We start from the raw sequence: 15,852 nt of genomic DNA, 5'->3' as shown, positions 1-15,852 counted from the left end.
CATTTTGTCCCGGCCTGGCTAGTAGTTGCGTTGAGCTTCGTCTGAGGCAATTAATTCCGACCCAAATCAGATGGCTACTCATGCGTGACTGAGTGGGCTTTTATCTGGCTGAAAAGTTAAACACTTGACAGATGAGAAAGGGCTAAAGCAAGATGTTAAAGTACAAGAGAATGAGAAGAGCAAGGTGTCAGACACAGCAGACAGCCCTGGGTGTGCAGATAGGAACAGATACATGTGTATTTGGGTAATCCATCTTAGTGCTTTCATTCACTACTAAATTCCCATATTGATAGACAATAGGTTTTTTTGAGGTCAGTTTCCCAAACATCAGTTTTTACCTTCTCTCCCTACTTGTGTACAAAATTGTATATTTAAAGTATAGTAATCTTGCCCTAATCCTAATCCTTTTCTCTCTCTTCCTGTGAAGAACCTGGCAGAGGCAGAGTATGCAGTGGCTTTGTACATGTACATGCGTCTGTTGGGGTACCCTGCTGACCGCATCAGCATCCTCACCACCTATAATGGACAAAAACACCTGATCAGAGATGTCATCAACCAGCGTTGTGCTGGCAACTCCTTTTTTGGTCAACCTAACAAGGTAAGGACATAAATGCACCAGTCAGCCACAGTACACACAGTTGCAACCAGTGATTTTAGTATTATTTTTATAAAGCAAGAAAAAACCTTCCCAAAGTGTGGATGTGAGTTTGCAAGCTGAAATGTGCTAATGCATCAGCACACATCTTTTTTTTCCACAGCGTTACAGTACATCTTTGACTGCTCTTTTACAACCTCAGTTGTAAACAACAAAAGTTGTGACACTGTGTAAGACATAAATAAAAAAGAAGGCAGTTTGCAAACGAACTGTGATTAGTGACAGCAGTTTTACAGATTGTTCCTGAGCTCAGTAGTAACATCGTTTATACAATTATGTGTTCACAAACTGGTGAACCTCTCTCCATCCTTGCTTGTGAATGGCTAAGCCTTTCAAAATGCTCCTTTAATACCCAATCGTGATACTTTCACCTGTTACCAATCAACCTGTTTATCTGTGGAATGTTCCAAACAGGTGTTTTTCTGAATCACCAACAACCATCTCTAGTTTTTTCAGCATTTCAAATACAGTGAAACAAAATGGCAATTCAGTCTCTGTTATCAAGCTAGGTAAAGTGTATTCATGAAGTGTTGACATTAACACATTTCATGGAGCACTCTAACACTGAAACACACCCGATTCCACATACAGGAACTGTACACACTCCTAACATCTCTTGATGACACATTTTTTTCTCTCTGTGTCAGGAAGGAATCCGCAGTCCCAACAGACATGTTTTCACCTCCTATATATGTGTAGGACTCTGACTAGTTTGAGTAGGAACATACTTGACACACATAACATACACATGAACACAGTTTCTTCACACCCTCAGTCAATGCGCCATCCCTCTATTCTCTGTTACACACAGAGAGAGAGATTCACATCTCTGAATTCTCACAAGGCTTTTGCTGCATCTGCCTCCCATTACCACACACAGTCTTCTCTCTCTCCCTGTGCAGTTTAAGCAGGTTTGTGCATTTTAACTGGGAGCTTTCCCAACCGTCCTTATCCTTGCAGTGTGACATACAGTGTCTCCAACTGTTGTAGGCAAAGCAAAACAGTATTTTCATTTTGTCACCCTGGCCTTCATTGTTCCGCTCCATCAGATCATGATACCATCAAAGCTGCTGCAGGTCATAAGACCCAAATAGAGCGGGACACTTTGTGCCCTCTGTCCCCAACAGTCTACATACCACCCATACCTCTGTAAATCAAACTCACTGAGGTGTGTGTCAGGATTTAAGGATTTAAATGTGTGGGTGTAAACTCAGTGCTGTGTTCATCCCTGAAGGATACTGTTGGATTGTGTTCTTCAAGTACAGTATTTGCCCCCAACTCCTGTTGTCTCGTTCCTCTTTTTCCTTCCTTTACACTGTGTTAAGTCAGCACCCAGTTGGCACAGTTTCCTATCCATTTTCTGTTTGTACCGCTAAATGCTTTTACCCGCTAGCCTCAGGTTATGCTTTTCTGTCTCTCTGCTCTTTTCCCAACTCAGATTCTCTCACCTTTCTCTGGTTTCCGTTCTTTAGGCTTTTCACACACTTTACAACGTCACAGACTATTTAGGCATGCCAGAAGAAGTTGCAACATTGGAGTGAAAATGGCACATCACCTGTCATTGTTCCGTAGTGGCAGAGGGTCAGCATGCCACCAATTATCCTGTGTTGTTCAAACATGTTGCATATATTTTCAGTTGTTTGTGTAGTAAGCAAGGTGCTTTTCCATACTGGCCTATTAAATTTCAGTAAAATATGTCCATATGTAAGCGGAGAGTGAACACAAGCAATACAAGTATGTTCAGTTTCTTCATATATAGAAAGATAATGCTGGTGTTATTCTATTGTTTTATTATTCTCAACAAATATATTGAGAATATCAAAACCAACAATACATTAGTCTGTCTCCTGGTACTTTCCAGTTTCCTAACCTGAGGTCACATGCGAATCTTTAAAAACAGGCCAAACGTGGATTTTTAAAGAAGATCTGTCAAACAAAAGGCTAAATACTTTCGTAAAACAGACACGATAATTAGCAAATGTTACTCAAACAAGAGTAATTTTTGCATTTGCTGGACTATTTACATATAAATAAGCTGTATCTGACTGGTTGGTGGACCATTTTATTGTTGGTTTTGGTCTTTTCATGGGACTTGCTGACAATTAGAAAAATATAGATTATCACCATACTTATCTTTTAACATGAATGCACGAACACTAATTTCCGCTTGGTGCTGTTTATTGTCTTAACAAGCAGACAGGAGGTGAATCTATCTTATGTCTTTATGTGCATTGTGCATTCTACTGCCTGCCATGTTGGTGTGTTGTTGTGTACACATTTTTTGCTGTGCAAGACTACCTTCTTGCTTTGTCGTCAAGTATATGTCGTGCTCTGACAGCATGCCAGAAATTGTGCTTGGTCATGTTAAATGTCCCGCTATGTGGAGACATAAAGCGTCACTCATTGTGGTCGTGGCTTTAGTCAGTATGCATGCCCAGTGATGAAGTGACTGGGGTGACAGGCTGTTAGATTTGCTGAGAAGAAAGATAGGAAGAGAGGGAGAGAGATGAAAAAGAAAGAGGGGCTCTTGTGGGAAAATGCTGAGCAGCTGAAAGGTCATGACGCTGAGCACTGGGTCCACAGTGTGTCTGACAATATGTCACAATGGCTAAAACCAAGCAGATGTCAACAGTCAGCCCATTTTACTGTGATTACTTTAATTAGACAGAAAAGGAGAGGAGGGCCAGTTAGCACCAGTCACAGTCAAAATAAGCACATTACACATAAACACATCAGTTTAAGCTGTCTACTGAATCTCAAACACAGGAGTTGGTATACATATGCATGCAGTTATGCACTTATGTATCTTTAATGATGTTTGTTTTTTAATTTACATGTAAATTTTAGTCCGTTTGACTTCGCCTTCTGTTGGTGCTGTATTTTAAACCCTGGGATAATATTAATTCATCCAGGTCAGAGAGATGACTGAGAAAGGGAAAGTCATGACTGTTTAAGCTTCTTCTGCACCTCTTTGAAGACACACATTCCCTCCTGTGAATTTCCAGGAGCCTCTTTATCAACAGAAAGGCAAGTCTTGCTGTGTGACCAGAATCAAGATATCTTGTAGCCAGATATGTTGACATGTGATATGTCAGCTCATGCCTTTTTTTAGTCAGCTATGAAAGCCTGAGACACGTAGCTATGAAGGCACAGGAAATGAGACATTCCATTGTTAACGCTGTCATCCCAGAGAGTCTCTTGTGGAAAACAGAATAATCCCGCAGTCTGACTTCAGCACATTCCAGAGTTTAATTGCCGTGAATAAGACATAACAGGATGGACAGAGTGACTAACAAAGACAGAAAGAGAGGAGAGATCCACGTTTGACCATCAGATGAAAGTCGATGTGTCATTATCTTCATGACAGTGAGGAGAAGAAGAAGGGCAAGATGGAAGAAAATGATTCTCAGTCAAATAGCCTCCATTAGCAACAAACTGTGTGTGTGTGTGCACAAATGCAGCTCACAGCATATTGTGTGTGTGTTTGTGTGCTTCCTTGTATCCACAGACATGCATGTGCCACAATGACATGACCTCTGTAACTCACTCCCTGGAAGATTTCTCATAAATAACTAAACACCATGCAAAATGCTACGCCTTGGGGAGATTCTCTATCTGGGCTTCATTGTCACTGTCTGTGTGCTAAGAATAACTGACTGTCTTAAGCACTCCTTCTCTGCTGAGCAAGTTGCACTGTTTGGGCTGAAAACAACAACAAAGGGTGTGCTGGAGTGTGTTTGCCGCATTTATGTGAACTTGCGTGTGTGTGCATACCATGACTATTTGACTTGAAAACAGAGCCCACGACGCCTCCATGCTATTGCGAGGCCGACATATTGTTGCCTCAGGTGCTGCACCTGTTCTACATAGCAACAGGGAGACAAAAATAAATAATGGTCTACGCTCACTCTTTTACACATTCACACATACTCTTTCTGTTACTCAAAAGGATTTTGGAGGGGTTTGGCAAAGGGTGTTCGAGGATTACTGAAAGTTGCATTAGCTAACAGAAGGTAACCACGACCACTGGATGATTTATTTAGCATGGCTGGTTCATAGGCTGGCTGCTGTAGTCCTGGTTATGTGTGGTTTCTTGATGGTAGCTGATGTCCTATTGATCCACTGTAGAGAATGGATCTAAAGAGAAAAAGCAGCCTCTTTTTGCTGGGCGTTGGATTTCTTTGCATAGTGGTATTTTTTGTTCAATAGCAAATGAGGAGAACTTGTGATGTTTTTTTTATAATGTAACCTCTGTTTACATGCAGTCTTGTTTATGTGTGAACAAATCACTGCACCATAGTTACTCATTTATCCAAAATTGGTGAGACAAAACTTTAAGATCAGTGATTGTTATTTCTCGCTGAAATGCACACTGCGAGCTGTAGTTAACTTCACCCCCGAAGGTTTTATGTACACAGGCTTGTACCTTTTGGGTTTTTTATCAGACAACGAACACCTTTGTTCATCTTTTGTTTTGATGAATCCACCAGGGCGATTTTATACAAATCCAATCTGTGCAAATACTCAAACTGTGAGGTCAAGTGAATTACATAAAATTGTCTGTAGGAAAAATGAATGGGACTTCACCATCTGGTACAAGGGTCGCCCAAAGTAGCGCCTCCTTGGCAACTCTATTAAAGAGGGAAAGGACGTCCAGGCAATGTACTCTTGGGAATGAAAAACTGGGATGTCTTTTGTCTGTGTCTGTGTTGTGACTCAAATCTCTTTGAGACCATACTCAACACGCTCTGCAACACGGTCATGGGTTGTGCACAGATTCTGATAGCATGTGGGCTGTGGGAGCATCCCAATATGCAGACCACTCCAGCTAGCGCTGTTTAGTTTTTACAGGGTTGCATCCCATCAATTTCCTCACTTTGTATCAAGTTCCAAGTGTAAGTGCAGTATGTTGTCTTTATTATGTAAGGTGTCAAAACACGGCTCTGTTCTTCCATGTACAGGACTGAGTACGCTTCTCAGCAAGACAGGATTAGCAGGGTATAAAAGCAAATTGGCTGACACGAGTTTTCCTTTTGCTTTGAAAAAAAAAAAAAAAATCCCAGAGAGTCACTCTCCTCCATTCTCCGTCTCTGTGAAATAATCTCTGATCCAGTCGAGCAGCGAGGCCCCAGTACCTTGGCCCCGAGTCTCAGGGGCCCAGGTAAGAGGCTAGTGGCAGCAAATGCCCTCTAAGCCGTATTAGCCCCGCTGGCTGCCCATGTGGCCCACAGCGATAACAGTAATAACAAGAAAACAGGCACCATCATTCATCTCCCTCCCCCCAAAAAAAGAATGAAAAAAGAAAGAAAAAGAATTTAAGACGGAAAGCAGACACGCTCATGTTTCTAAACATTTCCACTAAATCCCTCCACCTACCTTAAATGCACACACTCATTTACTTTGCAGAATACATCGACTGCCATAGCTTAGTTAGCATATCTTTGATATTTCTGTGTATGTTTGTTGGGTTTTCCTGTTCAATGCTGAATGTGTTTCTGTGTCTGTGCAGGTGACGACAGTGGACAGATTCCAGGGTCAGCAGAATGACTACATCATCCTCTCACTGGTCCGCACCAAAGCCGTGGGACACCTGAGGTAATTACTTCAACGCACACCAAGCAGAAAAGCTTGCCTCGCTCAAAATGGACACCTTCAGCAGCTATTCTTCTACACAAATACTTGTGTAATATGATCTAAACCTTAGACGCACATCCTCCAGGGAAACAACACAGCAAAAAAATGTAGGCACTTAACTCTCTTGAGACAGCTGCTCTTGGGAGGCTTTCTCATTTTGTCATGTGTAACTACTGAATGAAGTTTGCTCAAGGAAATGACGACAGTAACACTGTGGCTGCCTTCAAGTATGTATGAGCTTAATTTGAGGCAGGGAGGATAAAGGGTGCTTCAGGACAGGAGTCTGCAGAGCTGCCTATACTTTTTGTCCTGGTTAAGAGAAGCCATTGTGCTCTGATGATTGGGTTGAGACTTGTTAAACAAAGAGCTATGTTCTGATCAAAGGCATACCATATAACAGTCATTAAGAGGCGTGATGATGGTTAACCAAACTGCGGCGGTAGGTTTTATGTCTTTTCAATCCAAGTCCCATTGCTATCTGCTCAACTATCCTTCCTGGCCTCTCTTCTCAGTCCTCAGCTCCATCTCCTTATCTCTCTGCTCCCTCTCCTCCTCACTGCCGCCTCCTTCCTCATTTCACTGAATTGATTTGTAGCGAAATGGCCTTTCACTCCTCGGCTGCCGTGAGATCCTGATGAGCTCTTCACGCTTAATACGCTGCATGTTTTAATACCAGACAATTGAGGCCGAGCTCTTCTACAGTATTTAAGCTTGCAGTGCTGGCCCCTGGCCGCGATGTACAGTAGCTGCTGTTGGAATTGCACTGCTCGCAGCTTTATCACAGCTGTACTGCCAGCGCATTCACCCACCCTCACATTGGACAGTCTTCAAATTGGAACCCCAGTGATAATAATAAGTCATTGCTTTTGGAGCTAAATACATGCCCCCACCCTTGAGCGTGGTCATTTTTACTTGGCAGAGTAAATGCTAAAAAACTCTATTTTGTTCTTTCCTCATCTTACCGATAAAGCAATGAACTGATGTATCTGGGAATGAGAAGTGCAGCGGGCCACAGGAAGTGCTAGTTTATCTTGCTGGCAGCGCCTGCTCGCCGCTCGATATCACTCGTTTGATCTTGTCTTACACTGGATATTGCACACCACCTTCCACACCAGCCCATTCAGGATGGAAGGGTTGTCCCCATAGCAATGTGCTACCAAGTGCAGTATTACTGGGGTTTCTATCTGGATTATCACGTTTAGCAAAGCATTGAACTGAAAGGCCCTAAACCTAGTGCTTCAATCAGGTTTTTTTGCTATGACTGTATTGACAAAATTGGTGCAGCAAAACAAGAAATATTTTCTTTTTATTCTATGGATTCTTCTTTCTTGCCAAAACCTGGTGCCCACACTACCCACAATGCAACTCAGTCACCAACAGGTCGGCGGTGTGTTATGCTAGTAGAGGCTAATGTAGCTATGAGCTGCTAGCCTCATTATGACATCATAATATTCTTTCAAAACTCTTTTCTGGCCGTTATTCATCAAAATAACTCGCAGAGTTAGCAGAAGGGGAGATTATTTGCAGCACTGTAGTCCACCACAAGCTCATTGGGTCTGCTGATATTGAGCTCCATTTGATTGTCGTTGCACCATGTGATGAAGCTCTCTATCAGTCCTCTGTACTCCTTTGGGAAAATAGTCTCTGAGTGAAGACAGCATGTTTCTCACTTGAAATTATCTACTGCAATCATATATGTCAATATAGTGATAACTTCCACAACAAAAAATACGCTTAATACTGTTACAACTACAACTTACCTGGTTGGCGGAGGCATACAACTGCAAGGTAGTACCTGTAAACGGAGAGATGTGTAAAATTGGCAGACTTTCCCTTAAAAACCGAGCACCTGAAATAACAGAGAATGCCTTATTAATCCAATTTTTCATAGTTTTGCATTAACTCAACATTCATTCAAATCTTGGTTTCCCTTACACTTCTGAATGGTTGGCTGAGTGGGTGAAAGGCCAGTGGTTCATGGGAAATTCTTGTGCTGTCCATTGTGTTTTTTCCCATACTGGGATCACTGAGGTATACCACTGAGTCTTACCTCACAATCCTCCTCCTCCTCTTCCTGCATTCTCCCCTCCTCCTGCATCTGTCCTCATGGCAATCTGCTGCCGTGACAACCACAGGGGACGCAGCTGACCATATGACGAGCTGACCCTTGCTTTGACAGGAGAAGCATTCCTGCTGATACACACAGGCATGGTCACATGCAGGAGCACACTCTTTGACAGGAAAGCACAGATCCAGACACGCTCTGACAAGTACACACACACACACACACACATACACACACACACAAACAGTATTTGTCTGCTTTGCCTTGCCATGTCACAGCACAGCCCAGGTGGGCATCTCTCAGTAGTGCCATGTCCACAGGCTATCATGCTTCATGATTGGTTCATCTCCTCTAGAGCTCTATGCTCATTGGTTGCAGGCTGTTGTATTTTGTCTCTGTGGAAATATTGTGCTTTCAAGTTTGTATCATGCCTGAAGTTTGCAGTCATTTTATCGCATAAATCCTGCACAATGGTTTCCCTGAGCCTTTTTTTCCTTCTACATATTCATGGAGCTCATCATGCATATTGCAAGGATTAATCCTCTTAATCTCATGAAGCGCTCAGGTGGACATATTCCACATTTATTGGCTGCCTTTCAACATGTGTTAGGAAGTGCATGCATACAAACGTGGGCATGTGCCAAATTCTTGCACATCAAAACCAAACACTGTTTTCAGTATAAGCAGAGCTGCATCAGTAAGCCAAACACTTCTTCCCCCTCAGATGCTCTTCCTTCTTCTGTAGATTCTATAAGCCAGAATGCTTTTGTCTGAGAGATTTATTGGCCAGCTAAATGGTCATATTTTGCACAGCTCCATTAGGTTGCCTATCCGAACACCTAAAACACACAATTGGAAGATTTATTGCACACTAAAATAGGTTGAAGGGTGCCTCCTCTCCTGTCTCTGCTGTCTGTGAGCTTCCACCATGTGTAATATATACAACTTTCACTGTAATGTGGTTGTGTACTATGAAAATATCCTCTTTTTTTTTTACACATTGTATCTCAAGTTTGGGCTTAGTGTGTGTTCAGATGCAGTGTTGAGCATGTTTTTTAGTTGTTTAACTCGGGTATAAAGACGTTGAGTGGAATTCCTCTAAAATAGGGCAGGTAAACAAACACTTTGGCTACCACACCGAGCCAAGCAGGTTTCCTCCATTCTCTGGGAAATGACTCCTCTGCCTCTAATCTCTTAATTCCACTGGATGGCAAGAAAAAGTAACTTGTCTGCCTTCTCGTGTACTCTCCCACCTCTTCCTCTCTTTGTCTGCCTTGTTTATCACTGCCCCTTCCCTTTCACTCCTTTATCTCTCTCTTAGCTTTTAGATTTTTCCCCTCACCTATTGCTGCTTTGCTAAATCCTCCACTAAACCTCTCTCCTCCCACACTACACTGCCTTCCTTTACAATCTTCACTTGATCCTTCTACTTTGATCCCTTTACTTCAGTTTTTGTTTTTGCCCCCTACACACGATTTCTTCTCCTCTTCTCTTATTTCACACTTCCCTCCCCCACCCCTGCCACTTCTCTTTGATTTTTTTTTCTCCCCTTGTGTCAAACCAATTTTCAACTTTTTTTTTCCCATCACTCCACAGGGATGTGAGGCGTTTGGTGGTAGCCATGTCGAGAGCCAGACTGGGTTTGTACATCTTTGCCCGGGTGTCGCTGTTCCAAAACTGCTTCGAGCTGACCCCTGCCTTCAACCAGCTCACCGCCAGACCTCTGCAGCTGCACATCAGACCGCACGAGTATTACAGCCAGGAACAGCCTGTACGTACACACACATGCATGCACACTCCAGTCTCTTAAAGCTCAATTATCTTCTACTCCATTAAATTTGGCTGTTAATGAAGCTCTCAAGCTCCAGATTTGCTGATAAGAACCGAGCTTACTTTTCCAAATGTTCCACATCAGTGCCCATCTCCATATCACTGTTGCACCCTCCAACATCCTTCCACGTCATTGCTGCCAGAGCCCCCTGATTCTGTCTAATCCTGCCTCTATATTCCGAGTGGCATCTCCATTCCCCTTGGTCCTCACTGGTCCCGAGTCTTACTGCAGCTTTACCCATAGGTCCTGGCCTGTTAACAGCATTCTGCGGGGGCCATGCAAGCATGGGAAACACGGGCCTGGCTATAATTAACCCCCAAAGGTCAGAAGGCGAAACCACTCTCCCAAATCCCGCCAGGCCAGCATGAGACGACTGTTGTCTGGTCACTGTGTCTCGCTGACTGGCGTGTGTGGCAACAGGGTTGTCTGAAATACCCCATAGCCTCTGACACTTTCTCTGACTGTAGAGTGTTCATCCCCATGGGGGACAGCTCGTTTGGGCACACACATGCGGCCCCCGCTTAGCCCGTCTATCTGGAGTCCGTAAACCCCTGCTGCTTGCACGCAGATGCAGATTAAAAGTCAGATTTTTGTCTGGCAACACTCAACCAGAACTTTCACAGGCTAGTTAACAGTCCTGATTCAAAAGCAGTTGTAAAAATAAAGGACAACACCTCTGCTTAATGCTCCATATGGATATAGCCACATTCACAGCACTGTTGGATAGCACTGGACAGACGGTAAAGCTTGATGTCTAATCACACTCAATCACTGGGAAACACGTTAATGCCCTGATGTTTTTACGGATACGTTTACAGCAATAAAACCACACACAGTTAAGTTTTACAGTACTGAAGCCTTCAGCGCATTCACTTTGACATGATACCCAAAGGGCCTCTGTGAGCATCAGCCCTGTATTTAGGAGGTAACAGCCCAGCAGATTCAATATTCTGCTTGCCTCACTCCTCAGTTTAGGCTGTAAGACTCTGTCTGCATGCTAATATTGGCAAATTACAAACTCTGCATCCTCCACTCCTTTTGATGGTATGTGAGCAGCGATGGCCGGAGGCAGCAAGTGAGAAATTTGCTTTCAAATAACAAACAGGTAGCGGGCAGGTGAATTGTAATTTCCCCGCACATTTGCATCAGATCAGTAGTTCACCACGACTGCATACAAGACGGGTATAATTCTTCATTGTCATTCCTTTCACACCACATTCTGGATTCAAAACAATCTTTCTTTTACTGTTGTTCTTTCCGTCCCTCAGCGAGATGCTTCCGGACAGCCAGACCAAATCATCAAGAACATGCCAGAGATGGCCAACCTGGTGTACAATATGTACATGCACATGATCCAGACCTCACAGAAGTACAGACAGGTAAAAACAAACCTTTAACAAACACAATAATGAAGAGTGTCAAAGATGGGATGCACTACTGTACCATTCAAGACAACTAGCACTGCAGCACTGATGCTGTCTCATAGTAATATCAAACTCTCCTCTGTGATGCACAATTTACAACGATGCTAAAAGCTCTCACCGTCTCTCCCTGGTCACTATTTTGGTATTTTCAACCTTTAAACTTAACTGCAGCACAGTAAATAGGTCAGATGGAAGAGAATTGTTGTAGTTTTGCATGCAGAGAATTAACAGGCCACAAGCCAAGCATATTAAGAGTGGAGCTCAGGTGATTTTTGCACTGCATTCAGTGTCACATATTCTCTCTTGTATAACTTAGATTGTGTTTTTAACAGACAACATCCCAGTAGAATGCACCTAAATTTGACATTTAATAACATAATATGTAAATAAAGGCAGAAATATGCTTCCTCCACATTTTGAATCCTTTCTCTTTTTTTTCTCCTGACCAGCAACAGCAACAACTGACTCTGCCTCCACAAACCAAGGCAGACGCTGTGGCCGAGAAGGCGCCAGCTAGCTCTGGGGAACCGCAGGAAGAGAATCCCATGGAGCAGGAACCCCCGGGAGGAGAGGCAAACATGGAGCCAAACTCAGAGGACATCAGTGAAAGGAAAGAACATCAAGACAGAGCGGAGCACGCTAAGATGCCAGAGCATCCCGGCAGAGACAGCGACAGTGACGGAGAGGACAGTGGAGAGGAGCAAGAGCAGTAGAATGTCCACATGGGGGACTGCTGTCAAATTCAGGGCCTCAGTCATTTAGGGGACCAAGTGGACTTACCCTATAAGATTAGTGGGGAGATTTTGAATTTGTTCTCTACTGAAAGGAGATCCCAGTGATAATGTATCATTCATTTTTCTAGAACATTTGATTTTGTAACCATCAGTACTTTTGTATTAAAAAAAAGGAAATCCTTTATTGTTTGTGACGTCTTTTACTATGAGTGCACCCACCAGAGCTCATAATACTCTTTAAGAGGCTCTAATCTATATCCCTCTCACATGCACACATTGACAGACAAATGTGTACAGTCAACATGTTGAAGCCTTGTATCTTTCTGTCATGATACTTCCATCCATTCATGTGCTTCTCTCCTGTGCTTTGAGCAGAACTGAAATCTGATTGGTTCAGCGTATACCAGCTACACAAGCTGCGACTAAGCTGCATTTGTAGGTCAGTCACTTCACCCCAGGGCCAGTGTGCATGCTGGGGGATTTCAACTCGCCCTCTGGATGTACACAGTCAGTCAACCAGCAAGCCTTAAAATTCTCTGCCATTCATAACTTTGTGTGGAGTACTAACAGCACAGTGCTCCGCAGAACAGTTCACATCAGCAGCATCAAGGCTGAGGTTTCACAACCAAATTCAAGCAAATAATTTCAGGCTTAAAATTTGTGTTGACGTCAAAGCAGCCATTCAAAAACCGAGTTCAGACCCAGACCTTGGTAATTTCAACATAAACCCACTTAAAATGAAGAGGTTAATAGAGTCCACAGCCCTGTAGGCAAAAAACACAGACTGGAAATTCATTCATTATCATGCACCAGAGGTTGGTTGCTGTTACATCATACCTCAGGCAGGCCGAGAGAACGGGTCAGCTGAACAGCTGCTCTTGCCTCGGCCGGTCTGAAAGACCTGATGGAGAACCATGTGTTGATAGATGCAGAGAGACACATTTTCTGCATTCAGTCGAGTGTGGAAACATGTATTGTCTATTTTTTCATCTCTGCGAGCGAGGCGCTCGGTCGGAGTGAGTATTTTGGAGTAGTAGGCTATGCCTTTCTGTCGGCTGAGGAGAGGATTAGAATGGGAGGTTAGATAAGGGAGATAATCTCTGTCGGCTGAGGCTGCACCTACTGAATTACACAGTTTTGGCATAGAGCCCACAAGACAAAGACTAAGATACAGTATCACATGATGCTGAAATATCTCATGACTTGTACTGTAGGAATGAATATTGCTGCAATATATTTTTATGCAGCAATAGCACAAGTGTGCATGATGTACTAATTATTGTTCTACAAACCCATGACAGCAAGCATACTGAGTCACATGAATGTCTGCATTGTGTAATGTCCTCCTTCCCCTTAAGACTTCCATTTACTAACTTTCTGTATTCTCCCAGCTGGCCTCTTGAGAATTCGGTTGCCTGTGGTGCCTTGTTGTAGTGAATTAGGGCTAACTGGTGGGAAGTGGCTACTGCTCACTCACAACATTCCTGCAAGTCTCGAGCAGAATCTGAGAGACTGGAAGAAATAGCTGCAAGCAAGAAGGAGATCAGGAGCTCAGTTCCTCCAGGACGTTTCTCTGCTGAAGGTGAACATGTCTTTTATACTCACACGACAGGTATTCATTAGGTTAATAGCTACTTTGCAAAGCTCTCACTTCTAACCTTGGCTGTGGGCTGTCACAGAGACTAACTGCATGCAGTAAAACTTTGGTCATGAGCACAGACGGGATGTAAGCTGTATTCTGACTTGGAATTTGCCAAATGAAAATGTCTTGTCATGCTACGATTTTTCCTAAGTCTCAGAATGAAGAACTTTTATGAAAAATATTTGGTTGTTCTGTCATTTAAAGGGGCTTGCAATGAATGTAATAGTACAAAGGCAAGTAATACAAGATTCAAGATGAATTTGAGGAAAGTACAGCAGAGAGAGCGAGTGTTTTATTTGAGGTTTGAGGCTGCGACAGAGGTCAGAGTCCATTTGTCCTAGTTGTGCAAAGTTATTCTTCCCTCAGAATAATGTTAGTGGCTGATGTGGGTTTTTTTTTCTCTTTTTAATGTGAAGGCGTTTCCCAAAAGCACGGGATCCACCGTGGGACACACTCGTGTTGAATGTGTGGTTTGTTGCCCAACCCTACGTGACAGCAGTGTCACAACAGGAAATTACACATTACATAGAGTCAAGACAGTGGAGCCTGCAGGGGGGAAGGATCTGACCATTGTGTCTTAAAGCTAAAACAGACTTATGGAATCAATCTGACAGCACACAACACTTTCACACTCATAAAACCAGTTCTACAATCTCAACTTCAAGGCTGAGCCTCGGGGCAGATTTTTCTGGCGGATTTTAAAATACAGACACACTAAAAAAAAAATAAAAAAAAAGCTCCTCCTGCTTAATATTGCATTTCTTGGAAACCTAAGATTTCACTGTAGCAAAAGTCTCCACATATGTTTGCCACTATACTTAGCATAAATCATCAGGTGGGAGAGTTCACACATTGCACAGCATTCCAATTAGCAGTTTTTCATCATGGATAAAAACAACAGGCATTTTTATAGCTCGAAATAGCAGCACATCATACTCCTGGCCGCTGTTTGTTATCAGCGCTGACAGATAAAGTAATGCTCATTACCAAAGTTATGCATGATCTCTGCTGATCTGCTATTAGCGGGTGACTAATGTGCCAGCGCCGGTCTTCAACACCGTGTAAGTGGGCGGCCTGTTGACCTCGACGGGCAGACGGGCCTGGCGGCTACTGCTTGAGGTTGCCAGCTTATCATGCTTTGTCAAGGCCACTGCCTAATCCCGACAAGTACATCCAGATCATCAACAGGGCACGTTTCAATCTGATAATCTCCCATCATCACTGAAGAGGCCCGGCCGCTCACAGGAACACGCTCTGATGCTATTGTCGAGACTGTCGCACTGCCATCCTAAAGTGCTCAGTTATTGTTCCGTGTCTTCTTAACTCAATTGGAAGCGTTTGGCTTTGCAAAGCATGCTAACGTCCGCTCTGATTAGCCGCTCTCATCTTCCTCTCTTCCTCCCAGACTAGGATGGCCAGTTGCGGGTCATGTTTCTGGTGCATCATCTGGCTGGTGGTTCTGCTGTGCATCGGCTGGCCCCTCAGCATCACCTTAGGGGGTCTCTACGGCCTCATTAGCCCCCTCACCACCTGCCTCGGCCTGGACCGACTCTCCGACCTGCTCTTGGAGGGGGCCAACCTGGGCCGGACCTGCGCCAATAACATGAGGCACAGCAAGCCTTTGTGTTGAGATCCGTCCTGAGCGATCAGGACCGGGGATCGAAGGCTGCAGAGAAAAGCCTTCACTTTGAGGACAAATGTTAATGTCTGTTTTAAGTGGAGATATCCTGAGATGATCGCCACTCAGTACAGTGAGAAACTTTCCAGGAACTTGCGTAACAAAAAGGTCCGGAAGGTCTGGAAAATGGATTCCACTCATTCTGTTAACACGTAATTAACTATGGATTTCAAATTTGTACGGGTTTTT

At 43.6% G+C, this 15,852-nt stretch overlaps 1 protein-coding gene across 1 annotated transcript in view; it reads left to right on the top strand.

Moving 5' to 3' along the window:
- The window catches only part of aqr (aquarius intron-binding spliceosomal factor), a 48,881-nt gene extending 36,354 nt beyond the window's left edge, over positions 1–12,527 (top strand). The window contains exons 32-36 of the mRNA XM_041953496.1: positions 428–598; positions 6,165–6,250; positions 9,951–10,125; positions 11,454–11,564; positions 12,059–12,527. Coding sequence (XP_041809430.1) covers positions 428–598; positions 6,165–6,250; positions 9,951–10,125; positions 11,454–11,564; positions 12,059–12,322 — 807 coding nt within the window. The 3' untranslated portion in view covers positions 12,323–12,527. The remainder of the gene's footprint in view (positions 1–427; positions 599–6,164; positions 6,251–9,950; positions 10,126–11,453; positions 11,565–12,058) is intronic.
- The last annotated feature ends 3,325 nt before the right edge of the window (positions 12,528–15,852 follow it).

The sequence above is a fragment of the Chelmon rostratus genome, chromosome 15 (genome assembly GCF_017976325.1).
Source record: "Chelmon rostratus isolate fCheRos1 chromosome 15, fCheRos1.pri, whole genome shotgun sequence".
NCBI lineage: Eukaryota > Metazoa > Chordata > Actinopteri > Chaetodontiformes > Chaetodontidae > Chelmon > Chelmon rostratus.
This window is presented reverse-complemented; position numbering and strand designations above follow the sequence as displayed.